Consider the following 27,721-nt stretch of genomic DNA (forward strand, 5'->3'; position numbering starts at 1 on the left):
GACTGGAGAGAGCCCTCGGGGAAAAGCAGCTCTTCTTTCAAGAGCTGCCTTCGTCCAGTTTCTGTGTGCTTGTTGTTCTTCTCCACTGCTTTTAGGCAGTTGTTTTCATATATTTTCTCCACATTTCATAAAGCAGAGGGTTTTGTAATTAGTGGAAGTGGAAACTCAACCTTTTTGATTTTCGAATCTGTAATCCGTATCATCTATTCAAAAAGTGAACTATTAAAACAAGCATACAAAATTAGATATTAAGACCTACTGTAAAGGCAGACGATGATCTCAACTCAGAGGATGCCTTTTAAGTCAGGGTAGAACTTGACGCAGGCCCCGCCCCAAACAAGCCCCGCCCCCGGTCGGCGCACGCCCCGCCCCCTCGCACGCCCCCCGCCCCCTCGCTCGCGCCCGTTTCCATGGCGACGCGGCGCCAGGCCGGGGCAGCCCAGCCACCGAGTGGGCGTGCAGCGGCGGTGGCGGCAGCGGCTACATGAGCGCTGGGGTGGCGGCGGCCGGGCAGCGGCCCCCCAGCTCGGGGATCCCGGGCTCTCGGGGCGCGTCGCGCCCGCGCCCCCGCCCGCCCGCGGTCCTCCAGCACCCGGGACAGCACGGCGCGCAGGCTGGGCACAGCGACGCGCAGAAGCGGGTCTTGGACCTGGAGAAGAGCCTGCTGTTCCTGCAGCAGCAGCACTCCGAGACGCTGGTCAAGCTCCACGAGGAGATCGAGTACCTCAAGCGGGAGAACAAGGGTGAGTCCGGGCGGCGGGGCCGCGGGTGGGGCGCCCACCGCGGCTGGGGCCCAAGGGAGACGCCGACCTGCCGCCCCCGGGCGCCTCCAGCACAGAAACACGCGCGGACTCTAGAGCACGCAGGGTTTTAAGGAGGACACAGGGCAGCAAGCCCCACCCCGGGTCCTGCCACGCGGGGCTCAGACTCTCTTCCCCCGCCACCGGCCCCAAACCAGGGTCGTCTTGGGGGTCAGGGTGCGTCAGGGCCATCCCGTCCGTGGCATTTCCCGCAGTGAGCCCGGCCGCAGTCTCGTCTCCAGGCAAGTCAGGCCCGCCTGTTTTAAAAAACTTTGTGGAAGTAAAAAGTGCGGGCATACAGCTCAGTGATTTTCACAAACTAAACGCACCCAAATCAAGGGCCTACAATGCCCCGCACTATCCAGATCTCCCGTGCAGACGTGTCTCCTCAGGGCAGGGGCTTCCTAACTTGGCCCCGCTGGTGGCTCCTCACCACCATGGGCCAGGCCTGAAGCAGAACCTGAGGCCTTTTACTCTGCTTCCCTCTCCCTTCTCCCTTATGTTTTGGCTGGAGCTCCTTCCCCCACACACGGAGTCCTGCCTCAGTTTCTCCCCACCTTTCTCCTGCTGTCTTTACTTGAAGTGCTAAGTGTGAGATCAAGGGGTCCATTATGTCAGGAATCCCCCCTTTTGACATAAGGAGTTTTGAGTCTCACCCCTGTCCCTCCCTGATGCCCAGGCTGGATGTGGCCTGCCCACGTCCTGGGGGTCACTCGATCATTGCTCTGACCACGTTTGCCCATCCATGGCTAGGGGCTCCTGGAGGGCTCGCTCAGCCTGACTCACTCTGTCCTCCTGGAGCGGGGGCCCCACCTAGCAGAGGGTGCCTTACAGATGTCATGGGCAGATGGGTGGACTTCTGGCGAGGCTCTCACCCAAAGGCTCCGGCTCAGGAACAGCCAGAGGGATTCCTGGTCCTAGGGCACCCAGGGCAAAGACTTGGCCCATGGGCAGGGTCCTGGCTGCCAAGGTCATGTGTGAAGTCTCTCAGGGGTTCAGCAGGAAGGGAGTGCCCAGGGCAAAGCAAACCTCTTCTCTCAAAGTGGCAGCACCTTCAAAAATGACCGGAGCATGTGTTTGCTTTCAGATCTCCATTACAAGCTAATAATGAATCAGAAGCCAAAGAAAGGTAAGAATGAGGCCCTCGGGTGCCTGATGGGAAGTTGCTGATGTCTGGAGCAGCCCCTGGGTGGCTTGTGTCCACCCAGCTAGCCGCACTGGCCTATCCCAGTGGGGAGGGTTCCTGGGGGACCTGGACAGACGCCACTGCCCCCAGCCACGGTTTGGGTGGCTGTGTACTCAAGCACAGCAGGTGGGGCTCTCGGGGATCCCAAGGCCTGAGGTCTGTGCAGTTGGGAAGGCGGCAGAGCAGCTGCCCTCCCTAGCCTTGCTGCTCTGAGGGATTCTTTTCCTTGGATTGCTGCTATGGCAGGCCCCAGGCTCCCTCTAAAATGCTGGCGAGCCCTGGGCAGCCCCAGCCCTGTGCCTCTGGTCCATCACTTCCTGGCACAGAAGGCTCTGGGCACAGTCCTTCCAGGGAGCCTCTCTGACACTCCACAATGACCAAGAGGGCTGGGGGAAGGAAGTAGAGACGCAGAGACCTACAGCCACTTACCCATGGCCCTACCTCATCCTGATAGTAGCCCATCCACTTTGCATGTCCCGCAGTCCAGCCCAGGGAGACTCAGGCTGTCTTGGGCCTTCTCTCCCACTTACCTTTGGGGCCAAGTCTGAGTGGTGCTAGCCTGGAATGCCCCAGTCTTGGGGGGTGTCAGGGCTCCTTTCCTAGGGGACAAAGAGAATGGGGTGGTGGTGGGCCCTCCTCCGTCGGGGCAAGAGCTGTCCTTGGCAAGTGGCAGGGCCTGTTAGTGGTCCCAGTCCTGTGGCACCAGGGGTCCCTAGTGGGACATCAGAAGAGGTCATCCTCCTTTGGGGCTTCTTTGGGCCCAAGCCCACTGCTTTCTGGATGGCCCTTCAAGAAATCACTTTTCCCCTGGCCTTGGCTCTGCCTCACCAGAGTAGGGGAGGACCCTGCATGAATACATAGGCCTGCAGGGCCAGCAGGAGGGCACAGGTGGCCAGCCCCTCATCCATGGGGAGGGGCGGAAATGTCTGGGGACACTAGGATGGAAGGCTCTGCAACTGACCCTGTGCGTTCTCCCACAGGCAGCATTTCCAATTCCAGCTTTCAGTCCATCAAGTCCGTCTCAAATTCGACGTCAGGTGAGCACACACCCGCACCCTCTGTGAACGCAGGGTCAGGGGAGGGGCACATGCCCCACTGGGGCCTGGGGCCCAATGGCCAGTGTGGGGCGCTGGCCAGGTTGCTGTAAACCCCTGGTGATCTTCTGCTGGACACACCTCAGGGGAGCACCTTTGCCAGGCTCTGGGGGTGGCTGAAGGGAGCCAAGGAGGGTGACCCCCAGGTGCCATGAGCTGACACCAGCAGGAAGGGGCTGAGGTGGGGTGTGACAGGACCGCAGGCTGGCCAGAGGGAGGCTGCAAAAGCCTGGTGGGCTTGGCTACAAAGGGAGTGGATGCCAACGTGGGGCACAAGGCCGTTACGGCAGATGCACCCCGACATACAGAGAGAGGAGCCTCTGAGCCTCCCTAAGCTGTCTTCCAGGGAGAGGTGGCACGCAGGTGGCCTGGCAGAAGCCCTGCTCATCTTGTCTCCCCCCGCCCCCCCCCCAAGCAGGCAGGAAGCAGGTGGGATGGCCCTGCCTAGAGTTCTGGGCTTGTGGTGTCCTTTGCAGAGGGAAGGAGCCGATAGCCTCTTCTTCCCACTCTGCCTTCCTGAGGCCGGGCATCCTCACAGGGGCAGCCCTCGCTCTTTCTATGCAGGGCCCAGGCAGGCAGTGGGCCTTGTCCTTGGAAAGGAAACCTGTGCAGGCCGGGTCCCAGAGCTCTCATTCAGTGTCATTTTGCCCAAAATGGGGTGCTGCTTCAGAGTCCGGGAACAGCTATGGGGCCACCCCCAGCCCTGGCCTTCCCTGAGTACACGTGGGGCGGGCCTGCTTCACGGAGCCAGCTTCTACCGCAGTCAGCAGGCACCACCCACAGGCCCTCAGACCCTCGTTCGGGTCTATCAGCCCTCCTTTACGAGGCGGAAACTGAGGCAGGGGGCGGGCACTCCTTGGGTGGACTTGGGCACTGGTTCTTGATGCCCACAGTGACTACCCTGGCTGCAGCCAGCTCTCAAGGCAAGGCCAGGACCCAGCTTAGCTTCTCCAAGAAGCAAGACTCGAAAGCTGACGTTCCCCAGAAGACGGACCTGGAAGAAGAGAGCCCAGTTGCTGCCCTGTTTCACAATAGCAAGCTGGACAAAGCCCCAGGGACGCAGGGGCCGACCAAGTAAGGACTCGCCTGGACCCTGTGGGCACAGCGCCCATTTAGTAGGTTCACATTCTGCAACCAGCCAGCTGCTTTGCCCTTCCAAATGGGCCACTCTCCTGAGTGAAAGCAGACTTGCTCCAGGCTTGCCCATCTGGTGGGCACTGCCTTGCCCCTTTCCCCTGAGGGTCTGCAGGGTCCCTGTGCTGACCTGAGCCCACATGAGGGTGCCAACAAGCAGCCCCAAAAACATTTTCTCACAGAAATGGAAACAAAGTAATTTGGCCTTTAAATTAACTTGTTCACCAAGAGAACAGTTAAGTCGGGTTCCTGGGCTCACCCCTGGGAAGGGTGCTTGGCCTCTGCAAGGCATGGAGCCAGCAGGCCAGAGCAAGACTGGGGCGCTGACACCTGAGTTTCTGGGACTTCCCTGGAAAGCAGCAAGGAACCTGGACTTTGCCTCCGAAACGGAGACCCCGTTGTCCCCTGGGTAGGGCCACCAGCAGGTCAGGCTCCTGCTTCTCGGCACAGTCCTTAGATTCTCTCTCAACCAGCCCCACAGGTGCGGGGTCAGGGCTGAGGGCAGCCACGCAGCTTGAACCACATCTGACCCTCAGTGCACCTTGAGAGAGGAGGCAGGGGTGGGCCCAGGTCACAGCTGGCACCGGAGGGCCCCCCCACCCAGTGCCGGGACCACCCTGGTCAGCAGAAGGGAACCGCGCCCTGAGGAGGCTGCGTGGACACCCCTCATCCCCACACTGGTCTCACAGTGGTGCGGGTGCTGCCGGGGAGAGAGGTGGCGGGTGGTTAGAACAAATCCTGGCAGGCTAGCTCTGGGCTGCTGCAGTGACTGTTCCAGAGATGAAGAAGTGGAGGCCTCCAGGGCAGTAGCCGCCTCTGCGGCAGGCAGCCAGCACAAGGGCAAGCAGCCCCCCGGGATGAGCCTGCCCCCGTACCTGCGCAAGCCCACCACGCTTCAGCAATGTGAGGTGGTCATCCGCCAGCTGTGGAATGCCAACCTCCTGCAGGCCCAAGAGGTGAGGCTCGGACTGCTGGGGGCGGGCAGTGCCTCCGCGGGCCCCGCCCACTGCCCCTCTTCTCCCTGCCTTCCAGTTGCAGCACCTCAAGGCCCTCCTGGAAGGGAATCAGAGGCCCAAGGCTGCCCCCGAGGAGGCTGGGCCCAGCTCTCCCAAGTGAGTGACCCCTCGCAGCCCCCCACCCCACCACAGCAAGGTCTGCTCCTCTGGGGCTCACTGCTGACTCCTCCTTCACCAGGGACCAGGAGGCCCTTCACCCGGGAGCCATGCAGCTCCCCAAGGTCCCCACCAAGGGCATCCCCAAGAAATGGTGAGTCCCACCGGCAGGGGGAGGGTGGGGTGGCCTCCGAGCCCCGGACGGAAGGGACCGGGACAGCCCAGTGCTTTGCCTGGGGCCGCACTGCCAGCCACGTCTCGGCTCCTGATCCCGATGGCGTCTGCAGTGACGTCCCTCTGCCCCAACAGCCTGATTCTGAGCCCGATTCCCGTGGCGGAGCGCTCCATCCTGCCGGCGCTGAAGCAGACCCTGAAGAGTAACTTCGCCGAGCGGCAGAAAAGGCTGCAGGTGGTGCAGAGCCGGCGGCTGCACCGCTCTGTGCTCTGAGGCCCGCGGCACCCGTCTGCGTCTGCGCGGCAGGTCTCGGCCAGGCCCGTGCCCCTCCCCCGCACCCCTCCGCTGGAGACGCTCCCCCTCCCTAGATAGCACTTCCAAAGAATTCTAATACGTTTAGGCCAAGCGAAATTCCAGATAAACAAAACTCGTTGTAGATAAAGTACTTGGTCTCAGAACTGGGAAATTATTTTCTTGCTCGGTATTTTGCTATTCTGCGTTTACAGGAAAACGTTATGAAATAAACATTACCCTACCCTGTTGAAGACTGGAAGTAAAGCTCGTTTCTCCACTTGGGCGTCTCATCCCTCACTGCTGTCGGCATCACTGCGCCGCTCTGCGTCCCCAGCTCTGCTCCCTGCAAGGGGGAGGGGCCTGCCAGGGCGGTCCCGGGCGGGGGAGGGGGGCTCGCGGCTCTTGTGGGGCCCGGCATGCTCTCCCTTCTCAGAGTGCAGGGGGCTCCCGGGCCCTGGGCACAAGGAGAGACGCCTTCTGCCCCCATCGGCGCCGGCCGGCCTCCACAGGGACAAACAGCTGAGGAGCCATGCTGCCGAGCGGGCCTTCCCCCGGGGAGGGCCTCGTCCCGGGAGAGCGGGCCTCTCCAGGGCTCTGAGGCCCCACCCTGTGACACTCCCACCCCACGAGGGCCTCACAACCGTAGCTTTCTAAGGCTCATGGGTGCGGGCAGTGTCGCGTCCCCCCGCCCCTGGCAGGACCGGGCTCCGGGCCCCACTGGCCGTTTCCTCAGTGCTCATCTCTGCCTCTTCTGTCTCCGGGCAGCAGGAGTTTGGCCAGAAACCTGGGTGAGGTCGAGGCACTAACACTCAAAAAAGGGTGAACTAAGGCCTGGGCGTCCATGGCCATCTCCAAGGTGGGGAACCTGGCTCAGCCCCGACAGCATTCCTCACTGGACAGTGGTCCCCAGACTTTCAGAGGGGAGGGGACACAGTGACAAATTCATGACAAACACAGGAATAATAAATTTATTGTAAGAACCACAGATGACACGGTAGTGCACATAGAAAAGGGGAAACCTCTCATCGCCAGAGGGCCGGTGGGCTGATGCCCTGTCAGGGAGCCTTCACTCTCTGGAGTGGTTCTGAGGACGCCACGTCCCGAGGATACCGCCCTGACCCAAGAGTGGGCACGGTGCCGGGACAGGGTCCACCCAGGTGCCCCTGCTCCCCAGGCACCCCCACAGTGCTGAGCAGACCCCCATGGCTTAAAGGGAGAATGCCATGAGGTATGAGGCCCAGGCGATGGCAGGGGATTTGCAACTGCCTGCAGGCCGACCTTCCCTCTGAGACGCGGCCAGTGCCCTTGGATCCAGGAGCTTCCCTGTGGCTTGCCCCACATGCCAAAGTGGCTGGGTCTGAACCCAAAACCGTGACCAGAGAATTCTGTGTGTGTTTTCAGGGATTCCTATGCTTTCCACGTTCCCCTACAGAAACAGGAAGTATTTTCTGGTGCACACACACGAGAGGCTCTAGCAAGACCCTGAGTTCTCCCCCGTGCTACTGAGGAAGGACATGGGCCTTGGAGAGGCCGAGGGGACAGCAGCCCAGGGAGGAGCGCACAGGGCTGGTGGCGTGTCCAACTCCCTGGGGAACGTCCCAACCCCACCACTGATGCAGCCAGCTCCACAGCCACCTGCCCCAGTCATATACAAGTGTGGGAGGATGTTTGGCAGGTCCCCAAGGCAGAAGATAAAAGCAGGAAAGCTAATCTAAGCCCAGGCTCTCTAAGGGAGCCAACACCTAGAAATGTCCGACACGAGGGTGCATGTCCTCTGTGGCCCTGACAAGGCTGCCGGCTCTCCCCGTGGTCCCCAGTGGCTGGGTGGCTAGGCAGCTGAGAGGCAGGCCTGGTGGATGCTCTGCGCCCAGGTGTTGAGCAGGGCTGTGACCGAGTGCTTGTCGGGGAGCTGCAGCAGCCTCGAGGTCATGCACCGGTGCACCGACTGCAGGAAGGGGTTGGCGTCTGCAACAGAACAGCGGGCCATGAGTGCTGCTGGGCCTGCCACTGGGCCACACAGCAACTCTCTATGCACGGGCTGTCCCAGACACAGGGGTGGTGTCTGGGGCATTCCACCCAGCCAATGTGACCAGGGATGCCATCTCCCACACAGCGGGGTGGCCGACGGGCTCCCCTCCCAGGCCCACGCGTCAGTGGAGAACTAGAACGTGGACAGGTCTGGAGCCCAGGACTCTCCCTCAGGGACAGCTTGGGATCCCAGCCCTATGCACCAGCTCTGAGCTGCAGGATCACTGGTCCCCATCAACAGGGCTCTCTCTGGGCCTCTGGTTTGAAGCCATGTCACTCAGATGGGTCCCCAGGAGCCCTAGCTCCTTCTGTGCTCCCCTATCAGCCTTGCAGAGGCCTCCAGGGGCGGCTGGGCCTGCTCACTCCTCACCCACTGAACATGGCTGCCCTGCAGATGCAAGACGGACAGAACACCAAAGGTACAGAGCCCTTTCTCTCCAAGTGATTTCTGGGCAACTCCACTCCTGTCCACAAAGGGGCAGCCAGAGAAAGGGGAGGAGGGGCCTCTGCTGCGGGAGCACAAAGGAAACCCGGGTTGCCTAGAGCTGACCCCTGCTGCCAGGGCCCCTAGACAGCAGCCATAAGGCCTCACCACGGCTGTCCTCTCGGCTCACCCACCGTACTGCCACTGCCGGTTGATCCATAGGGGGCTCTGGGCGGGGTAGTCGGCAGGGACACTGAGCTCCAGCGGCGGCACACTCGGGAGATCCTTGTCATCTGTAACACACGTGGCTGTGCCTGTGACCTGGCCCAAGGCCCCAGCCTGCCCTGCCTCACAGCCCTGCTCCAAACAGGGCCCTTCATAACCCAAAAGGTTCTGGTGAGGCTTGCTGCAAAGTCTGGAGGTCGCTCTGACTCCCAGGCTTCCACATCTCCCTCGGGCCTCAGGCTCCATACCTGGATGGCAGGGAGGGGGCTTCCCCGGCAGGCGGTAAGAGGAGAGAGTGTGTGGGCTCAGGGCTCAGCCCTCAAGGCACATCCTAGGACAGGTATGTGTGAGGTTCCAGAAGGACGTGGGGATGGTGGGCTTCAGGGTATGGTGTGAGTGTGCCTATTTGTGGGAGGCCCAGGGCATGTCATGATGGAACACGCGGGCCTGGGCTGGGCCTGCTCTGGGGTCGGGGCTGGCGGCAGAGCCCTGGGGCTGGAGTTCAGGACTCTATCTCCCACAGCACCAGCCCCGCCTCCCCAGTACGCACCCAACTTGCATATCAGGTGGACGGTGCCGTTGTTACTGCAGTGAGAAGGATCCAAATTCACCAAGAACTTAGGGTCTAATCTGGCCACCTCCCCCTGGAGCACGTTGGGGATGCTCTGCCGCTCATCGTCTTCAAACTTACGCTTCCGGGTGCACATGACCGGGGCTCTGGAGGAGGCAGCTGTGGTCACCACACTGGGCTAGGCTGTGGCCCACGGCCCACTGCCCACCGCCCAGCACCAGTGTGAGGCTGAGCCCCGGGCTATACGTACGTGATGGGTGGGCCGTGGATGGCTGTCATGGCCGGCACGAAGGTGCGGTACAGGGAATGGTTAAAGACAGGTGAGCGGATGTTGGCCAGGACGGCATCAAGGAGTGGCTGGCACAGGTACTGCTGTTTGGTTGGCGGCACCGGGGGCGGTGGGGGCGTGGGCTGGGACAGGACAGCGGGGTCAGCAGCTCCCTCTCGGGGGGGCTTTCCAGACCCCGAGGTCCTCATCCTCACAGCCAGACCTCCACGGCCTCCCCACCACCTCTGCCTGCTAGGACAAATACAGCTGATCCTGCATGCATCCTCCTGCCTCCTGCAGCCCTGACCTTCCCCAGAGAGCCCTCCCCCCAGGGCTTGGCCTCGTGCTGGGTGCGGGCGGTGGGAGCGCAACGGTGGAGATGGGCATACACCAAAGCCCGCGAACCTGGGGGATGGAGGGAACACCCACAGGACCACAGCCGGAGGGTGACTTCTCCCATGTTCCTGCACATGCTCTCCTTCCCCACAGCCGACCTGACCGGAAGGAAGACTCCAGGGCAAGGTCCCCAGGCTGAGCGGCGTGCCCCCTCTACCCACACCTGACTGTGAAGGCTTCTCCCAGCTTGTGGTTGTGAGTTGCTGTGGGATGAGTCCCAGTCTCCCCAGAGATGCTTGCGGCCCTTTGAACACCACCAGGCCATGGTGCCCCACTCACCACTGCCATGTCATTCTTGAGCTTCTCCAGGGCAATCTCACACTTCTGCAGTGTTTTCAGGGGGCACCTGTGGGGGAGAGGGGATGTGGCTGACCCTCTGTGCTTGAGGATGGGGCGCTGATTCCAACCACCGCCCGCCTGGCTTCCCCTGGTGTGGATGGAGCCAGCCTCGGCCACCAGAACCCTCCACAGGAGCCCCAGCCAGTGACTAGCTGCTCCTAGATCCAGAGTATAAGGCAAGATCGTCCCGTCCCCAGGAGTGGCCCAGTCCTGGTCGGCAGAATAGGGAATAAATGTGATGGGCCAGGGGGGAGGGACAGAGGTCAGGCCCCTGCCCCCCAGCCCTATAATCCCAATGAGGGATCAATCCAAGAGGGCTTGGAGGGTGGTCCAGATCCAAGAGGTCTAGTTCTGCAGTTTCCAGCATTCTGCCCAGTAAATGGAACAGAGAAGATCTTCTACAAGGGAGCACAGCCTAAGCTGAGGCAGGGAGAGGGACACAGCCCAAAGGCTAGTCCACGGGCACAGTTCCGTAGCGCTGACCAAGCTCTGGCACTCACAGCAGCCCCGAGACTGGCAGGCATGGGTGTGTGTGCTGTGTTGAGACGCCACTGCCTTACACGGGCTTCTCAGGGCATCATCTTGTTTCATTTTCCTAGACAACCCAGCTGAGCCACAGTTGCCCCTTTTTGCAGATGGGGTAACTGATATGGGGTCACCGGCCAAGGCCACTGGTAAGTCAGGGGTGGGGCAAAGGTAGGGGACCAGGGGCTTGGAGCCCCAGCAGACACACCTAAGTGGAGCCCTAAGGCCCCTTCTCTAAACTCCACATCACCACCAAACGCCCGTCCAAGGCTGGGCTAACCAAGCAGCCGGACATGGGCACAGCACCATCCTTCCCCCAGGAGCCTGGGGGCAAAGCTCACCGCTTAGAGGGATCTGTCAGGATGTCCAGAAGGCTCTTCATCTTACTCAGGTCCTTTTTTCTGTCTGGGACAGAGAGGGGCCACTAAGACACGTGCCTGGGGTATTCCCTACCCCCCCACCCCCAAACACACTGTGCCCCCTGCCCCGGCCGCACCTTCGTTCTTATCGATCTTGTTGATCATACGGCGCAGGGGCTCGATGTACTTGGACAGTTGCTTCAGCTTGTCTAGATACTGCTGCTCCTCGGCCTGGCTAGAGCCAGCTGGGCTCATGACCGAGCTGGGATTCACTGCAGGATACAACGTGGTGAGCACGGCTCCAGCCCACAAGGCCGGGCTCTCTGCAAACCCTCAAGGTGGGGGCTTCTAGAGCTCACCCACCCCATTACAAGCGGAGGCCTCCAGAGGGTGAGGGGCGAACCTCAGCACCTCAACCTGCAGGGCTGTGTGGCTTACACAATGGGTTCTGGTCCTCGGATCACACCCACTCCGAGCCTGACTTACCGGGGGTGTTTAAAGGTCCAGGGGAGGGGACGCTGAAGTTCTGCGGGGTGCGGGCTGTCACTGGACTCTGGGAGGGCTGTGGTGAGGGGCTCGGCAGGAAGCTACTGGGGGAAGGCGCAGGCCCGGAGCTGCAGCAAAGCAAAAGCAGGTGCACCTGTGAGCTGGGGCACAAGGTGGGGCCCGCCCTGGGAGCCAGGTGGGGAGGGCCACCCCGGCCAGGCCTACCTGACGTTGGAGCTGGGCTGCGAGCTGGGCTGGCCAGGCTGCGGGGACGGCTGGGGGGGAGGGGGCATCGACTGTGGGGTCTGCACCTGCTGGCCCGGTGACGGCGAAGACAGCATGGTGAGGCTGTTCTGGCTGACCTGGAAGTGGAGGGGGCTCAGCCTGCTCGCCTGCCACACGCTCTCACTCCTGCGGCGGCCTGGCTCCCCCCGCCCCACCCTCGTCTCACAGACCCCATCTGCACACAGACGCGCCCTCACCCTCTCAGCCTCACCCGAACACCCTTTCTTTCAGAACACCCTGCCCCACGAATACCAACACGGGCACAGACCCCCACCCCGAGGATCCACACAAACAAGTCCACGATGACTGAGCTGCTGGCAGGAAGGCCAGGCTGGGCAGCTCTTGCTCCTTGGCGGGGAGACCATGAAGTCCACAGGCTTCTGGGCTGGGACAGGACATCCCCATGTTTCTGTTTGACAGGTGGGGAGCCAGAGAAGGCCTATGGCCTTGGATGGTGCCGCCTGGCCTTCCCGGCCTGTGTCGTTCTCCTCTGTGTGCCAGTGAGGACCCCGCTCTGCGACAGAGGGGACCATCTTTCCATATGCTTCCATGAGCCCCCTCAGCTCTCAGGCCACAGTGAGGGGCTGTCTCATGTTTAATGGGAGCAAAGTGGCCTCTGTGTCAGCCCGTGCCAGCACGTGGGGCCTGAGGATCCTCAGTCTGGTGGCTGAGCAGCCTGCCCTTGACTGGCAGAGTGAGCCCCACAGAGCTGCCTCGCCCAGGACATGGCAATGGTGGCCTAAGGGCCCGGCCAGGACCAGCCCTGCCAGCTTCAGGGCTTCCAAGGGTCAGCGGAGGCGGCTTCTCCCACACCCTAGTCAAGCTCCTACATGCTGAGCGCCCCCTCAGAGCCTGCTTCCTGGAGCCTAGCCCACACCCCTCCCCCCACCAACTCTTGGACCGTGCAGTTCTGCAGACCAACTCTGGCGCTTCTCCCAGGGCACTCCAGACCCTGGTGCCATCTGGGGCCATGGCTTCACGCCTCCTTCCCACACACTCCTCTGCCATGGGAGCAGGGGTGGGGGTGGGGGGCAGGAACATGCAAGCTCAGGCCTCCAGCTGCTGGGCCCAGTTGCTCTACCAAGTGAAGCAAAATGGTCCCAGGTGATTCACACTGTTGCCAGCAAGGGTAGAAACGGGGCCTGTGGCAGCTTAGTTTGCTGAGCCAAACTGAGTACAGCAGGCTTCTCCTCGGCAGGACTTGCCTTCACAGTGCTGGGCTACGTGGAGTCCCAGGGTGGGCGGCATGCCCCCTGCACTGGAAAAGAGGCTCTAGAATCCACCCAAGTACCAACAAACCCCCAGGACTAGGAAGGTGAACAGGCCATCTCAGAAGAGCCCATGCCGAGAAGCAGACAGCGCCAAGGAGGGCGAACCACAGGCCTTGGGCCTCCACACCCTGGGCCCAGCGGGCTAGGCCTGGGAACTCTCCCTGGGGTGGTTTCCTGCGAAGCCCCTGCTGTCACCTCCCTTTGCCGTCTCCCGGACCTGCTGCCACACACTGCCCTCCACTCCCTGAAGCTGCCTCTTGACACGCCCTCTTCCTGCCTGAGCTCAAACCTCCTCCCCTGGCCTCTCCCTGATGGCACGGCCCTCACCTGCCCCCACCTGCCCCCACCTGCCCCTGGGAGGAGGCCCAGCCTTAGGGGCAGGTGTCCCTTCTAGAAGGTGCTTGGCTCTTGTCTGTGGTCTAAAGCTAGTGCTTCTCTGAAGGGAAATGAGGCATGTGAGGGCACCACGGCCAGCACGAAGCCACTGCAATGGGAAGGCCACTGCACAGTTCACTTCCCACCTAAATGTCCGAAGCTGTATTTTAAAAGGCACCCTCAGCACTCTGACCACGGGGGAACAGGGCACACTTTCCCCACACCCTCTGCTTCTGGGTTCCATGGAGCCACTGAACACACATGGCTCCCCTGGGCATCAGAGTCCGCTGGACACAGGCAAGAGCGGCCTGCCCAGGCCCGGGGCCCAAGCTCAGTGCTTCTGCTTCCTCCTGCGAGCCTGTCTCTTATGTCCAGCCATGGACTCCCCCGGCCACTCTCCAGGCCACCACAGGAAACCCCTAGGCCTTCGACATCCGATCCAGATCTCTTTACATCTGACAAGTCCTCTGGAAAAAATGCCTGATTCAGTTGGCAGCAAACATACTCCCCTTCTCAGGCCTTCAGGATGCCCTCCCAAGTCAGCCCAAGGCTTCCAGGCCTCCCAAATCCTGAGACGCCACAGACACACGCAGGACAAGGAGCTGCAACCCAAAGGCCTCTGTCAAGAAAGAAATGGCCAACCAAGGCGGCTGATGAGATAGAACTCCCCCCGCCCCGCCACGGTCTTCAGGTTTCTGTCCCGTCCAGCTGGCTGCTGGGGCAGAGGGGAGAACCGCTGCCCCAGCTCTGCATTTTCCCTCCCTGGGCGTGTTCTGCCAGAGGCACAGGCATGTCTGTCACAGTGGCCAGCACACGCCACGTGACACTAACACTGCGCCTTCCCGCTGTCACCAGCCTATCACACAGGGGAAGTGGGAATTAAGAGGGAAGTGACTTGCTCAAGGTCACACGGCTAGCAGAGGAGTTCAGGCATCTCAGCACCATCTACTCTCCTAGGGAGCAAGGACATGTGTCTGGGAAGAGACCCTGCACAACAGCCTGAAGGGAAGACAGGGAGATGGCAAGGTTCAAGCAGAGGGGACACAGCCTGAGCACAGGTGGGTGGCAGGGCCAGGCTGCTGGGCTGCAGGGCAGCAAGCCTCATCTGGGGAGCTAAGTGCTATGCAGAAACCTCAGAGGAGGCTGGTGGCACCATACCCTCTAGCCCTCTCGGGACCACCACACCCACCAGACATTCCCAGAACTGCCCCATCCTCCTGGCTCCTGTACATGACATGTCCCCAGGAGTCTCTCTCCAGAGCAAAGAGGAATATGGACCCCACCGTGGCACCACCTGCTTACAGTGCCAGGGACCCCATGTCACCCTTGGACTCCTATGCAGGGCACTGCGTCCAGCATAGAGTCCTGCTCTGTCATGGGTGTTGGGTCATGAAGTGCTCTCCACAATATGAAGATGCAGCCATGGGACATGCCGCAGGGCTGGGGGCAGAGAAGTGGCTGAGATGAGAGCCCACCCAGCCCTCCGTGCCACCTCGGTTAACGGACCCACTGTCCTGCCGCACAAACTTGCTCATCTAGCGAGCTCTGTCAGAGGCCTTTCTACCAGCAGATTCCAGCCACTTCTGCCTCCTACTATGCCATGACTACCAAAAGGGAGGCCAATGCCAAAGAACTCACACTCCAGTCAGCGAGAAACTGCTATTGGCAATCTGGGGTAACTCTTAGGGGTCAGGAGGCAGGAAGGGTTACAATAACCATGCTGCCCAATGGCAACGCCCCGGCCTCAGGAAGGCCCGTGCCACTGTCTCGGTGGCGTGTGGTGGCGTGGCGCAGGGCCTGGGGCCGGCAGCCCGTGGCCGCCTTGCACAGACTGCCCAGCTCACGGGCGGCAATGGTGGCGCAGACAGGCCTTCGGGGAAGGGCGGGATTGTCTGCTAGGGTTACAGATGCGGCTGCCTGACAAGAGAAACGGCGCTTTACAGTTTTGGCAAATCTGGGGTGCTCACAACAAACCCGCTAAAATGGAAAGCCCATTCGACTAGGGAACCTTCTTACCATTTTATTCTCAAGAGTCCTAGAAAAGGGCCTGGCCCACGGAACGCACAACAGGACAATTTGTTAGACAAGTGACTACGCCATGGAAGAATTCCAGATGCCATCCAGTAATGGAGAGCCAGCAATTCACCTCTCTGAAAAACTGTGATGTACACAGAAGTCTTTATACACCCAGGAAGGAGCGCATGTAGTAACTTCTGCACTCCACACAGTAAACTCTAGAACGGCACGGTGCTACAGAACTTCCCACCACGACTGACTGACTTGTTCTATGATCTGTGCCGTCCCGTATAGGAGCCACCGGCTTCCCCATGGCACCCCTGGGCACTTGATATGTAACTGAACTTCAACTTAAGGAACTGAATTTTTAGTTTTGTGTAATTTTAACTAATTTAAATGTAAACACCTGCATACGGCTGATGGTTATGTAGTATCGACAGCACAGCTCAAGAAAGCAAAACTCTCCGCTTACCTTCGATTTCATTTTACCACAAAAAAGACACCACCATAACTATTTAGAAGGCTAAACTTTTTAAATTTTTTTAAAAAGTAAACTCTACCCCCAACGTAGGGCTTGAACTCATGACCCTGAGATCAAGAGTCACACGCTCTACCAACGGAGCCAGCCAGGCGCCCCTAAAACATTAAACTTTTTCAAAAGAAAAGTTAGCTCCCATCTTCTCCAGCAAATGAAAATAACTAGAACTATCCAAAATACTGAAATGAAAATAAACCCAGGTATTTATTCATATACACTCAAGAAACACAAGCTGGGTTTGGCTCACGTGAGGTTGGTCCGTCACGCTGAGGATCACAGTGAAGGAAGTCACCGGTGATTACAATGTGCCTCACAAAGGTGGTCCTCTTCAGAGGACCCCAAGCTTTCCGGGAGCCCTTGGGTGCTGCCCCATAAATACCTGTGCTGAGGGCTATCTGCCCAAAGGGGTAGAGCTTGACTGGGCGGCAGCTGGGGGGTGGTGGGCAGGAACTGGGCTCCTACTTGCACCCCATCTCAGGCCAAGGCTGTGGTGATCATCTTGAGGTCAGAGGGAAAACAAAGTGATCCCGCCAAAGAAACACAGTGCGTGGGCGAGTGCAGAGGGGTGTGCCACCTCTGAGACAGGGAGCGCCCATGGGTGAGGGGTGTTTGGGGCTCGGGGCAGCCTGGCCTAAATGTCCCAGCCCACAACGCTGAGGCCTGTGTAGGCATCAAGAGTCCACTGGAGCTTCCATGAATGCTGCCTCCAGACCCTCTCTGTCCTGGTGGCTGCACTCCTTCAACAAACCTCTGATCTGCTGATGGGCCCACAGAGCCCTCAGGGCCCGACCTCATGGGCCATGGGGGTGGTTCTGGGAGACTAGGCTCTGGGGACAGACTCTGAAAGAGAGCACTCCACCAGAGTCACTATGAGAAGTTGACCATCATTAAAACAGAAGAGTCCACATAAGCCGGCTCGTAGCATCTTTCCTTCTTAGGAGTCAAAGTGCCTGATCAAAATGCCTCTGAGGGCCTGAACTCAAACCATCCTCCTCTCCTCAGGCTTTCAGGGAACTGGTTTCCTTCTGTAAGGACAATCATGGCGGGGTAGGCAAGGGAAGCCTGGCACTCTGTACCCCCCAGGTACACCTCTATAAGGATGCAAGTCAGGTCTGTTCTAAGCATACAAGATGACTGCAGACTCCAGAACTCCAGCATGCTCTGGAACTGCTCTCCTCATCCACATATACTTCTAGGAGCATAAAGGTGGCAAGGCAGGCTGAGCACAGCTGTGAGTCTGGGCCTGGCTTGTGTTGATGGGAGCCCGGTGGTCTCCCGTGGCCTTGGCACCCTAGCTCTGGGCTCCGAGTCGGGGAATGGAGCCTGCACCTGGTCCCTGGAGAGCAGGGTCTGCATGCACTCACAAGTGTTAAGATGAAACCAACTAAAACAGCAGGGCCAGGATCAGAAAGGAAGCAGATCCGAGAAAAACCCAAACGAAAACCTCTGTCACAGGAGGCTTGTGAGCTGGTCTCTGAGACCAGGGTGGCACGGATGGCCATTCAGTCCCTACGGCAGGTGTGCCAGGGACAGGGCTCTGAAGCAGGACAAGGGCCTGCTCTTCCAAGAAGCCTCTGGCATCACATGCGTGTTCCATACTCATACCCACTGGTCACATGCACTAGGCACTGGGGGGTGACACAAGCAGTGGCAGATGCCAACCTGCTGGGCTGGGGAGGGGATGCTCCTACAGCCACACAACAAAAACCTGCCAGGGTGGGAGGCCAGGAGGCCACTCTCCCGGTGTCAGCCAAAACTCAGGCACAGTCCCATAGAGCCCACCAGGCCGTCAGACACAAAGTGGGACATTGGTGGGGTGTGTGAGCACTCATAGGGTACTCTGGGAAACACGCCTGTCCTCCCCTGGAGGGCCCACTGCCCGCACTGAGCGTGGGGCCGAAAGCAAGTGTCCCTGGGACTGGCTCTCTGGCCTGTGGTCAGCTGGAGCAATGGTGAACAGTGTCCATTTACAACCAGCGCTGCCTTCAGAGGAGCTCCTGCTGGCAACTCAATAGCACCCCTTCCAGAGGAAGAAAGGCCTTGAGAAGTCAGTCAGGTGGTATGAGAGAGGTGGAGACTTTTTTCAGGAAAAAATAAAAGTAATAAGGAATGAAAAGCTTAAATCTAATCTGCTACTGACTGTTTTTCTTGTAACTGAGACCTCCTGAGAGAGAAAGTTCATTTTCTTTTAATCACAAATCCTAACGGAAAACACATCGGTAGCGTTTACTGGATCACACGAGCCGCACAGCCAACAACCAGCAACTCCTTGCATTCATTCTCACGAGCAGCTATGCTCACTACTCCCAACACCCATCTACCCAGAAAGGATTCAAAGTCCACCCTGCAGGCTACAGGCCTGCTCCCCCGCAGGTCACTGGGCAACAGGGCCTGGGGAAGAGGAGACCGAGGTCCGAGTAGTGCAACAAGGCTCAGTGCAAGATCACTGTTCAGCAGCCGGGTTACCTGCACACACATCAGGGAAGTGTGCCTTGGAGGACAAGTCCCTGTAACTTGAGAACTGTAGTTAAATTTCCATATACTAACAGAATAGAAGGTTAAGAGACAAAAGCCTAGGCATTTTTGGAAATGGAGACACATTCTGTTCTGGATTTATCTACAGTCACAGGTAAAGTTTAGGGGAGAAAAGGGGAGAAAAGGAAGTTTAGTGCAGTTCTCTTGTCGTGTTCTAGTAAATCCCACGATGGGTGATGATGACATCACTTTTCATTTACACAAGTTATGTCAGATAAAACAGAGCCTGGGCTCAGGGCTCATTGATTTTCCTGGAACACCAAAACACTAACCTTTACCCCAGCTTGAGAGCTGTAGTCACCCATCAGGCTCACAGCACTGGTGAGCGTGACGGGGCACCTCTCTTCTGCTCTGTCTGGGAGGGCAGACCTGAGAGACGAGGCATGGAGGGCTGTGTGCTCGGGCCCCCTGCCCCCAGCGCTTTTCTCACAGAACCACCAGAACCTGGCCATGCATCAGGACACGCGTTATCAGTAACCGCAAAAAACTGGAAATCATTTCAGGGTCCAAGAACAAGACAGTAATTAAGGACAGCAGAATACATTCATAAGCACTCAGTGTAAAGTAACACTGACTGACCAGACGTCTCCCCTCCTTAGCACCAGCAGGAGCGGGGGGGGGGTCTGTGGAAAAATCACGAGGCCCGATCCCTAACCCCAAACACCAACAAGAATCTGGCTGCTACTGGGAAAGGCCGGGCAAGGCCTACTCTGCCCCATCAACATCCAGTACGCAGAGGGTGGGCATGGAGGGCCTCAGCTACATGTCTCTGCACAGAGGGCCAGCCCTGGCAGCCAGCCGGCGAGCGGCCGCAGCACAAGCCTGTGCGGTCTGCTGGTGCTCTTCTGTTCCCAGAGTGCTACTGTGCACCGCCCGCCAGCCCTGTGCTCCGAGCCGAGGCAAGGCTGAGACCCCAGCGCTACCCTCTCCCACACGTGTTCTCAGAGAAGGAGGGAAGGGGGAAGATGGAGGGTGTCTGAAGAGAGGTGGGCGGGCTCCGATAGGACCAAGGCGAGCTGGCCAGCTCGAGGACCCCCAGGACTGGCTCCCAGACTGCCCCTGATCCAACCAGGCCCCTCACCGGAGGGTGCCTGACATCTAGCTCCACGCACAGGTGGACAGGCACCTGCCAGCAACTATGGAAGCCCTTGGCCGCGAAGGCCCTCACCTGCACTCCGGAGCCCACGATCTGGGAGGCCTGTGCTGTCGGTACCGCCGTCTGCTGCTGCACCTGGGGCTGCACCTGCTGCACCTGGGGCTGCACCTGTGGCTGCTGCACCACCATCGGAGTTCGCACCTGAGACAGGACGGGAGAAGGCGATCTGGACACTACTTCTGCAGGAGCTCTGAATCTTGAAGATTTTCATGAGAAGGGACGGGATCGTCATGACTTCACTGGCTCTGATGTCACCTTGCTGACCTTACCCATATCTCATTAGAAGTGTCCCATCCCAGCCTGGCTCTGAGCCGAGCCCCACCTCCCCTAACTACGATGAGCAGCATGGCCCTCCCACTGGGGTGTCACCGTACAGCCACCCCTACCATCTACTGCTGCAAACAAAGCGATGGTTCCCAAGGCCAAGTGCAAAGCCCAGCCTGCTCGACTTCTGGGCCAAGCACACTCATGGTCTGCAAGAGCCCCATTTAAAGCCCCTACTCCTCAAATGAAACCGGGGCTGGTCCCCAGGTGACAGGTGTGACCATACCTTGCTTCTCACGACCCGCCCCAGCCTTCCAGCCTGGCCCCGTGGGCCTCCCATTTACCCGCCACTCAGTCCAAGCATGGCCCATCCCCACCCCACTCAATGAATCAAAAACAGCAAAGTCCACGAAAACCAAGGAAATGAGCTGAAAAAAACTATTAAAACGGCCCCTTGACACAGCTCCCCCTGACTTGACGCCAATATTGTGTCCTCTGTATAAATGTCACTGACTGTATTTGCTTTGTACAGCGATGCATAATAAGACCGACAATAACACTATTTTCTGTTAATACCCTTCCTCACAAATATGGTAACGACAGGGATCTTTGCGCAGAACGTAACTCTGAGCAGTTAGCAAACCACTGTGGACGCTCAGGGAGGCCGCACACCCTCCCTCACAGCGGGAACACGCGTGCTGCTGACCACCTGATCACCAAGTCTTACAACGCCACGGCCGCTGCCGGAATCAGGCAGGCTGCTCGGAAGAACACTGCTGCCCAGCAGCAGGGACGCGTCTGTGCGGAGTACAGCAGCTCTTGGAACGCACGCTCCCTTGCCAAGCTGGGTGCAGAGGCCAGCACGGGTAAGAGCCACCCGCGTCCCAGTGCTGGAAGAGGACATGCTGGCCCTAGCCCCGGAGCCCCGGAAACAGCTGCCGGCCACGGGTACTCACGAGCTTCAGCTGTGGCTGGGCATACAGCATCTGTCCGGGGAGGGCCGGAGCCTGGGACACCAGAGGCTGTGTCTGTGACTGCGGCGGGAGCTGCGATGGCTGGTTCTGAGCAACCGGTGGCTGCTGCGGTGGCGGTGGCGGCTGGTGGTGCTGCGGGTGGTGCATGGGCTGCAGCTGCTGGGGCAGGGCCTGCGAGGGGGGAGGCTGCGGCTGCTGCATCGGCGGCTGCTGGAGCGGCGGCTGGGCCTGCAAAGCTTGCTGTTGCTGCTGCTGCTGCAGCTGCAGCTGTGCCATCCGCTGTAGCTGCTGCTGTTGCTGTATCTACGGGCAGAAGGAGCCGGACTCGGTCACCCCGCCCGCCTCTGGGCCCGGGGAGCCTGCCTGGGCTGCCTCACAGGGCACCGAGGACACGCCGAATGTGTGCCTGTGCCCTGGCCATCGGACGCTGGCTGCATCTGAGTCTGAGAGAGCGGAGGTGCGAGGGAAGGACCCAGAGGGTTTTAGGAAGGGTTACGTGGAGGTGCAGCCCCACAGAAGCTGGGGGTAAGCACTCGGGTGGCTGCCGACCTCTGAGGCCTCCCCGGGGATGCTTGTCTGGTCACTAGAGTGGGCAGCAGCACGAGCCTTGGGAAGACAGCCAACATCCGCTATCCAGGATGAGGAGGAAAAGTGGGACTAAGGCCCACGGTCAGCTCTGGGGGAGGGGGCCTCCAAGACCCAGGAGGGGGGCCGCTGGGAAATGGAGGCAGCAAGCCAAGGCCTGGGGAGGGTGGGCAAGTGGGAGAGGTCCCCTCAGGTCTTCCCTCCCTCACCCAAGAGCAGACCTGACGATGGATGCTTAATATGTCTAGATGCTGCCTGCCAACCACGGGAGGAAGAAAACAGTTTCTTGTAAGCAGAGCTTCTAATGTGACACTGCCATTCCCCCACGGGAGAGATGAGGTCCGGTCAGAGCTGTGTCCAGACACCAAAACACTCAGAGACAAAACTGGAGGCATGCAAGTGCTCAACAGAAACACGCTCACAGGACGGCTCAGGCATTCCTGCACCTTGGCGTGCTCTTCTCACTTCTTGCTTCGGTTAACTCCTACACGAATCACTTGTACCCGGAAGCCTTCATGGATCCAGGGCCCCCCACCCCCTGCACACAGTAGGCCCGCGGCCAGACACCAAGCCTGACAGAGAGGCCCTCCTCGTGCCATCCCAGTGCCCTCCTGACAAGTTGGGGCCTCTCTCTCCTCCTGATCCTGGGCTCTGCGGGAAGCCCCCAGCGGAGGAAGCCGGGGCACCGGGCGTCAGGAGGCGCTGTGGCCGCCTCCGACCCAGCCCTGTGGCTGGTGCGTGTCCAGGGCTCCAGGACCACAGGGTTCGGGCGGGGGGGAGGGGGGGGGCTGAGCACGGGAGCCGGGGCACCTAGTACCTGCTGCTGGTTTTGATGATGCAATTTAATCAGGTGTTGCTGCTGCTGCTGCTGCTGCTGGAGCTGCTGCTGCTGCTGCTGCACCACCGCCTGGAACTGCTGCTGCATGGCATTCTGCTGGGCCTGGAACTGCTGCTGCTGCTGCTGCTGCTGCTGTTGCTGCTGCTGCTGCTGCAGCGCCACCTGCTGCTGCTGGAACTGCTGCTGCTGCTGCTGCAGCGCCACCTGCTGGAGCTGCAGCTGGGCTGCAGGCAGAGCGGCGAGTCAGGCGGGGCGCGGCGGCGCGCGGGGACGGAGGGCACGCGCCCGAAGCGCCCACAGGCGCCGGAGGCCGGCGCCCCGGTCAGGAGAGCCCCACGGGGGCGCCGGCCGCAGCGTCTGTGTTCATTACGGAACGTACTATTCGGAATTTCTCTCTGACAACAGAGAGGAGAGAAAAGGGCCCACTAAGTCTTTCCAGTGGCCAAGAGGCCCAGCCTCTGGCAACCACTGGGCTACTTTCTGTCTCTATGCAGTTGCCTATAATGGACATTTATCAGTGGCATCTCACAGTATGTGGTCTTTGTGACTGGCTTCTTTTGTTTAGAGTAATATCTACAAGGGTCACCCCTGTTGCACGTGCCTTTCATTTCTCTTTATCTCCTAACGGTATTCCAAGATTTGGATACATTTTGTTTAACCACCCATCAGCTGATGGACATCTGGACTGTTTTCTACCTTTTGGTGGTTATGGATCATGCTGATATGAGCAAACATTTACAACATTTTTTGTAGTTCAGTTTCTTCTGGGGTGATGAAAATGTTCTAAAATTGACTGTGGTGTTCAAATCTTGCACAACTCTGTGAATATGCTTAAAAATCACTGAACATGGGGCGCCTGGGTGGCTCAGTCGGTTAAGCGTCCCCTTTCGGCTCAGGTCATGATCTCGGGGTCCTGGGATTGAGCCCCGCCTGGGGCTCCCTGCTCAGCAGGGAGCCTGCTTCTCCCTCTCCCTCTGCCTACCACTCCCCCGGCTTGTGCACGCGCTCTCAAAGAAATAAATAAAATCTTTAAAAAAAAAAAATCACTGAATGTTGCACTTTAAATGGGTGAACCACAAGAATGTGAATTATATTTCAGTAAATTTGTTATTTAAAAAAAGGAAATAATCCAGAGAGATCCTTTGTACACTTCACCCAGTTTCCCCAACGGTATCATTTTGTAAAATTATAACATCATAACACAATCAGAATGTGCGCTCATATGTGTGGGTGTGTGTATAAAGTTCTATACAATTTCCTCACCTGGGTAGATTCAGCCACTACTGGACTCAAGTTATTGAACAGCTCCAACACCACAGGGATCCCCCAGCACCACCTGGCGTCACCCCCTTCAGCACCCCGGGGAACCACTAAGGTGCCCTCTGTTTCTAATATTTTGTCACTTCAAAAATGTTATGTAAGTGGGGGCTCTATAAGATGACTGGCTTTTTCATTTAGCTTGATTCCCTGAAGACCATCCAGGATGTAATGAATATCAGTAGCTCTTGCCTTTTCACTGCCAAGTCGTATTCCATGGTACAGGTATCTCTGTTCAACCATTCATACCATAAAGGACATTTGGAAGTGATCGCAGATTTGGGCTATCATAATGCTGCCATGAACATTCGTGTACAGGTTTTTGTGGGACTGTAAGTTTTCATGTCTCTGGGATAGATGCCCAAGAGTGCAACTGCAGAGTTGTATGTTTAATTTTTAAAGAAGCTGAACCATTTTACATTCCCACCAGCATTGTATGAGTGATCCAGTTTCTTCTCATCCTTGCCAGCATTTGGGAGTGTTATTTTAGCCATTCTGCTGGTGTATGAATTTTTAAATTTATCTTTTCGTTACAGATTTCTCTTTGATGGAGAGAAGATACTGTGTGTATGGCAGCCTACTCTGAGAGTGTTGAGGCTTGCTTTATGGTTTATTCTTGTAAGTATATTTGTTCCATCCACATGCCTAGATGATGACGCTGTTCCAATCTTCGCTAAATGCATCCCCTGTCGTCTGCGTAACTATCAATAACTGAGAAGAGGAGCTGCCCGATACAGCTTTCATTTTAAAATCTTTCCGTATCTTATATTCTAGGTGGGTTTCTTGTAAAGATAATACAGCTGTACTGTTGCCTTTCATTTACACTCAATCTCACATTTCCTATCTTTTAGCAGGAAAGTTCTGTCTACTCACATATATTGCGATTACTTGTATTTCTCAACTTATTTCCTTTTCTAAGCTTCTTTCCCTCCATTTTTTTGTTTTCCAGCTTTACTGAGATAGAACTGACAAATTTTTTCCTCCTTTTCTGAATTTTATATATATGTGTATATATATGTGTGCGTGTGGTTTTTTTTTTTTTAGAGATTTAATTTTCAAGTAATCTCTACAGTCAACACGGAGCTCGAACCCACAACCTTGAGATTAAGAGTTACACGCTCCACCGACAACCAGCCAGGCGCCTTCTGGATTATATTTTTGTTGGATGGTTGAGCTGAATTTTGCATGTCGTTTGGATTTTTGGTTTTTTCTTATTCCCCTTTTTCCTACTGGTTTGGGATTTACAAACTATTTCTATTGTTTTGGCAATTACTTTCTCTTTTTCCTTTTCCTTTTTTAAAGCAATTATTTTTTCAATTTCATCATGCATATTTAACTTACCAAAGTATAAAATATACCCATATATTTTTTAAAGATTTTATTTATTTATTTGACAGAGAGAGAGACAGCGAGAGAGGGAACACAAGCAGAGGGAGTGGGAGAGATAGAAGCAGGCCTCCCGCTGAGCAGGGAGATGGATGTGGGGCTTCACCTGAGCTGAAGGCAGACGCTTAACGACTGAGCCACCCAGGCGCCCCAAATATACCCATATTTTAATCTCTTTCCCAAATACAAGAACCTCAGAACACACTTTTTTAAAGTAGGTTCCACATGCACATGATAGACCTGGTATCTATCCTTGGATACACTTCCTGACTTCTATTTAGTTTGGTCCCTGTTTATCTTCTTACACCCACATAGCACACTTACATTAAGAGGCAGGACAGTGGGGCGCCTGGGTGGCTCAGTTGGTTAAGTGTCTGCCTTTGGCTCAGGTGATGATCTCGGGGTCCTGGGATCGAGCTCTGCATTGGGCTCCCTGCTCAGCGGGGAGCCTGCTTCTCCCTCTCCCTCTGCTCCTCCCTCCCCACTCATGCTCCACCCCCCAATAAATAAATAAAATCTTTAAAAAATAATAAATTTTAAAAAATAATAATAATAAATTAAAAAAAAAAGGGCAGGACAGGGTGCGTGGGTGGCTCAGTTGGTTAAGTGACTGCCTTCAGCTCAGGTCATGATCCTAGAGTCCTAGGATCGAGTCCCGCATCGGACTCCCAGCTCGGCGGGGAGTCTGCTTCTCCCTCTGACCCACCCCCCCTCATGCTCTCTCTGTCTCATTCCTTCTCTCTCAAATAAATAAATAAAATCTTCAAAAAAAAAAAAAAGGGCAGGACAAAATAATGGCTGGAGTACAGCCTCTGACCCGGACTGCCTGCACTCAAATCCCAACTCTGTCACTGCTCTGTGCCTCAGTCTCCTCAGCTGTGGAAAAGAGACAATAATAGTACCTACACACACTAAGAATTAAAAATCTGTTATAGATAAAACACTCAAAATAGTGCTTGGAATGTAGCATGTCTGTATAGTTAGCTGGGAGCATTATTATTTTACAAAGGTGATTTTTGTTTATAAACCACCAAGGATTCTCAACCTTGTCCCAATGAATATTTTGGGACAGACAATTCTATGTTGTGGGGCGCTGTCCTGCATACTTAAGAGGTTTAGCAGCATCTCTGGCTTCTACGCTAGATGCCAGGAGCAACCCCACAGTTGTAACATCCAAAATGTTTCCAAACATTGCCAAATATCCCCCAGGGTACAAAATAGATGAGAATCACTGGTTTAGATTTACACACGCTCGCTACCTTACATAAAAAAAACGTTTCTTCTCCCATTTTACATCTGACATCACAGGAAGGATGGTCTGAGAGGTAAGAGGAAATGGTGAGCAAATAAAAAACCTTTTAGGGACGCCTGGGTGGCTCAGTCGGTTGGGCATCTGCCTTCGGCTCGGGTCGTGATCTCCAGGTCCTGGGGACTGAGTCCTGCATCGGGCTCCCTGCTCAGCAGGGAACCTGCTTCTCCCTCTGCCTGCCACTACCCCTGCTTGTGTGTTCTCTTTCTGACAAAAAATGAAAATCTTAAAAAAAATTTTTTAAATAAATAAATAAAAATAAAAAACCTTTTAGTGAAGGTCTCTTGGGCTTTGTTTATTGAAAATGTCTGCTTCCCCCGAAGCCTTGGGAGTTTTGCTGGCACACAACTGCGGTCAGCAGCTCTATCCCCAGGGCTCTGACAACCTCCTACTCTCTTCTGGACACCATCACCAAGTCCACTGAGTCTACTTCTTGCTCCTTTCTAGAAACTGGCTATTTCTAAGATATTCCTCTGGTCTTTGGTGTTCTGTGGTTTCCCCCAAAATGGATGCCTTATTCATCCTGCACAGGACCACGGGGCTTTTCTAGCCACCATCTCCTCATATACCGGTGTGCTTCTGTTCTCTCCACTTGGTCCTTTTATTAGTTGTTAGACTCTGATTTTATCCTCTGCATTTCTTTGGGGGGCGGGGGGAGGGACAGAGACTCTTAAGCAGACTCCATGCCCAGCGTGGAGTCCGACATGGGGCTTGATCTAATGATCCTGAGATCATGACCTGAGCCAGCCAGGTGCCCCTTATCCTCTGCATTTCTTACCCTCCTATTTTCCATGTCCCCTTCTCTGGGCTCCATTCTAGATCATTTCTTCAAATGTTGTCTCCAGTCCACAAATTCTTTCTTCAGTTGTATCTTATCTGTTGTTCATTCATTTCCACTTTCTGGTTTCAATAATCATATTTCTCGTTTCTACAAGTTCTACTTGGTTCCTTCTCAAAGCTGCTTGGTCACTCCACCAGGTATCACAGTGCCTGTTCATTTGAAATTCCATCCTTGATTTCTTTAATCAGGCCAAGCCCATAGCTAACAATGGTTATGTGTGTGGTCCCTGGGCATCTCCACATCTGTTTATTGTTTCTATTCCTCCTCATGGTGTCTCTGCTTTCTTTCAGGCCTGCTGCTCTTTGATTGTGTGCTCACTGCTTGACCTTAATCTGCAATTCCCACAGGCCTAAACTGGGGGTACTGTCCTCCAATCTGCCCTTGCTTCTGGGGGAGCTAGGGATGTCAAAGGCCCCAGCACAAATCCCACTAGACAGAGGGATGCCAGACTTACTTTCCCCAATCTTGCAGTGGGCCAAGGCACAGCAGGCAAATCGCCCTACCTTCTGCTGGCCCAACAATCCAATGCAGCTAGGATCTAGTTGTCTAGAAGGAGGACAGTTCCTCAGCATCCAGTCTGTCAAAGAGCCAGAAATAGGCCTTATTTTCAAAGTT

The 27,721-nt window shown here is 56.9% G+C and overlaps 2 protein-coding genes across 2 annotated transcripts in view; one reads left to right on the top strand and one right to left on the bottom strand.

Moving 5' to 3' along the window:
• Positions 1 to 6,073, top strand: part of CCDC74B (coiled-coil domain containing 74B) — a 28,260-nt gene extending 22,187 nt beyond the window's left edge. The window contains exons 2-9 of the mRNA XM_032397604.1: positions 429 to 743; positions 1,888 to 1,929; positions 2,967 to 3,023; positions 3,992 to 4,154; positions 4,993 to 5,170; positions 5,247 to 5,326; positions 5,409 to 5,480; positions 5,636 to 6,073. Coding sequence (XP_032253495.1) covers positions 429 to 743; positions 1,888 to 1,929; positions 2,967 to 3,023; positions 3,992 to 4,154; positions 4,993 to 5,170; positions 5,247 to 5,326; positions 5,409 to 5,480; positions 5,636 to 5,774 — 1,046 coding nt within the window. The 3' untranslated portion in view covers positions 5,775 to 6,073. The remainder of the gene's footprint in view (positions 1 to 428; positions 744 to 1,887; positions 1,930 to 2,966; positions 3,024 to 3,991; positions 4,155 to 4,992; positions 5,171 to 5,246; positions 5,327 to 5,408; positions 5,481 to 5,635) is intronic.
• Positions 6,074 to 6,752: 679 nt separating this feature from the next.
• MED15 (mediator complex subunit 15) overlaps positions 6,753 to 27,721 on the bottom strand; it is a 63,436-nt gene continuing 42,467 nt past the window's right edge. Inside the window, exons 6-17 of the mRNA XM_032397566.1 lie at positions 22,233 to 22,477; positions 20,813 to 21,133; positions 19,605 to 19,733; positions 11,642 to 11,778; positions 11,417 to 11,544; positions 11,068 to 11,202; positions 10,913 to 10,976; positions 9,987 to 10,053; positions 9,294 to 9,454; positions 9,023 to 9,189; positions 8,442 to 8,540; positions 6,753 to 7,760 (exon numbers count right to left, since the gene is read on the bottom strand). Coding sequence (XP_032253457.1) covers positions 7,624 to 7,760; positions 8,442 to 8,540; positions 9,023 to 9,189; positions 9,294 to 9,454; positions 9,987 to 10,053; positions 10,913 to 10,976; positions 11,068 to 11,202; positions 11,417 to 11,544; positions 11,642 to 11,778; positions 19,605 to 19,733; positions 20,813 to 21,133; positions 22,233 to 22,477 — 1,790 coding nt within the window. The 3' untranslated portion in view covers positions 6,753 to 7,623. The remainder of the gene's footprint in view (positions 7,761 to 8,441; positions 8,541 to 9,022; positions 9,190 to 9,293; positions 9,455 to 9,986; positions 10,054 to 10,912; positions 10,977 to 11,067; positions 11,203 to 11,416; positions 11,545 to 11,641; positions 11,779 to 19,604; positions 19,734 to 20,812; positions 21,134 to 22,232; positions 22,478 to 27,721) is intronic.

Source organism: Phoca vitulina, unplaced genomic scaffold, assembly GCF_004348235.1.
Source record: "Phoca vitulina isolate PV1807 unplaced genomic scaffold, GSC_HSeal_1.0 scaffold100, whole genome shotgun sequence".
In the NCBI taxonomy this organism is placed as follows: domain Eukaryota; kingdom Metazoa; phylum Chordata; class Mammalia; order Carnivora; family Phocidae; genus Phoca; species Phoca vitulina.